General features: G+C 35.6%; 1 protein-coding gene across 1 annotated transcript in view; it reads right to left on the reverse strand.

The window, feature by feature from the left end:
• LOC104777783 (proline-rich receptor-like protein kinase PERK9) overlaps positions 671 to 1,321 on the reverse strand; it is a gene marked incomplete in the record, with an annotated part of 3,613 nt that continues 2,962 nt past the window's right edge. Inside the window, 1 exon segment of the mRNA XM_010502098.2 lies at positions 671 to 1,317. Within this exon segment, the coding sequence (XP_010500400.1) occupies positions 1,099 to 1,317 (219 nt within the window).

Below are 1,321 nucleotides of genomic sequence, written 5' to 3' on the forward strand. Positions count from 1 at the left end.
TTTTTTTTTTTTTTTTTTTTTCTAAAAAAGTTGATAAAAAAACCAAAGTTGAAATGCACCCTGCTTTTTTTTCAAATTCAAATTTTTTTGGAGACAAAAAGTATTGAAAAAATGGTTTTCTTTTCTCCTTTTTTTTCTTTTCCTTAAGTGGTATTTCATATTATTATTGCTTTCAAATTACAACTTATTTAACAATAGAGACACCATTATAGAGTGTCATTAACTGTTACATAGAAAAAAGGGTACAATTTAAACAACTAACACACAAAAGACATGTAAAGTTTTTAGTCATATAAGCTCAAGTGAAGCCCATTGTCTGTGTTGTAAAAGAGTCATAAACCAAAACGTCATCCTCTTCATCTATGCCCAACTTGCTTGCTACAAGGTGATAAATTCCAAGATCTACAAAACATATATGCTGCAATGATCTTGAAACCACTTCTACTCCCACAAACTTTGAATATCAACAGAATCCACCAGATTGATCTTTCAAAAGTTTCACTAAAACCTAAGTCAAAACCGAGTAAATGATGATGGATCATTTTATTAAATGGTGTGCTTCGAGTAAAAAAGAAGAAGGTGAAAACAGTTGTACCTGCTACCTAATATTTGCAGTAATTACATAAACCGGATTTCGAAGTTCAAATAAAGCAACATATAATTCAATGGGTTTAAGAAAAAGGAAGAACGCATCATAAAAGTGGACGTGGTCATAAAAATTAAAAATTACATAAGCGGTTTGATAAACATCAACAACAAACATCTAAAAAGCCTAAAAGAGACAAAATAGAACAAGAGCAAGAGTGAGTCTAAAAAACACGAGGAAACAAAGAGCACTATCCTACACAGATATGGACGACGGAGAGAGATGGGGGAGCATAAACAATGGTAACATCCTACTTCACTTTACAGACGTTACCCTACCTCTCCTTGTTGTTTGGTTAAAGACACAATCATCATTCCATTGTTCTTTTTGTAATCTCTCCTGCAAACACTCCTTATAAGATTAAATATTCCATGGAACACACAACACGACCATCATCACCACTAGCTTTTTTGTGTCAAGGTTCTCTTTAGAACAGCGCGTCAAGGTTCTCTTTAGAACAGCGCTTCTTGCATTGCCTCTGCTTCTGTTTGTGCTTGCCCTTGTCCTTGCACATGTCCCTCGTCTGGCAGTTGCACCATGTGCTGTGGCTCATTTGTTGTCTCTGTTTCCGTTAACCCTTCCAGGTCCTGTATAGCTTGAATCACCGCTCGATTCTCACTTCCTCCCATCTCAGATTTCAACACAGTAACAATATCCTTAGCTCTCGCTTGCTGC

The sequence above is a fragment of the Camelina sativa genome, chromosome 3 (assembly GCF_000633955.1).
Source record: "Camelina sativa cultivar DH55 chromosome 3, Cs, whole genome shotgun sequence".
Classification (NCBI taxonomy): domain Eukaryota; kingdom Viridiplantae; phylum Streptophyta; class Magnoliopsida; order Brassicales; family Brassicaceae; genus Camelina; species Camelina sativa.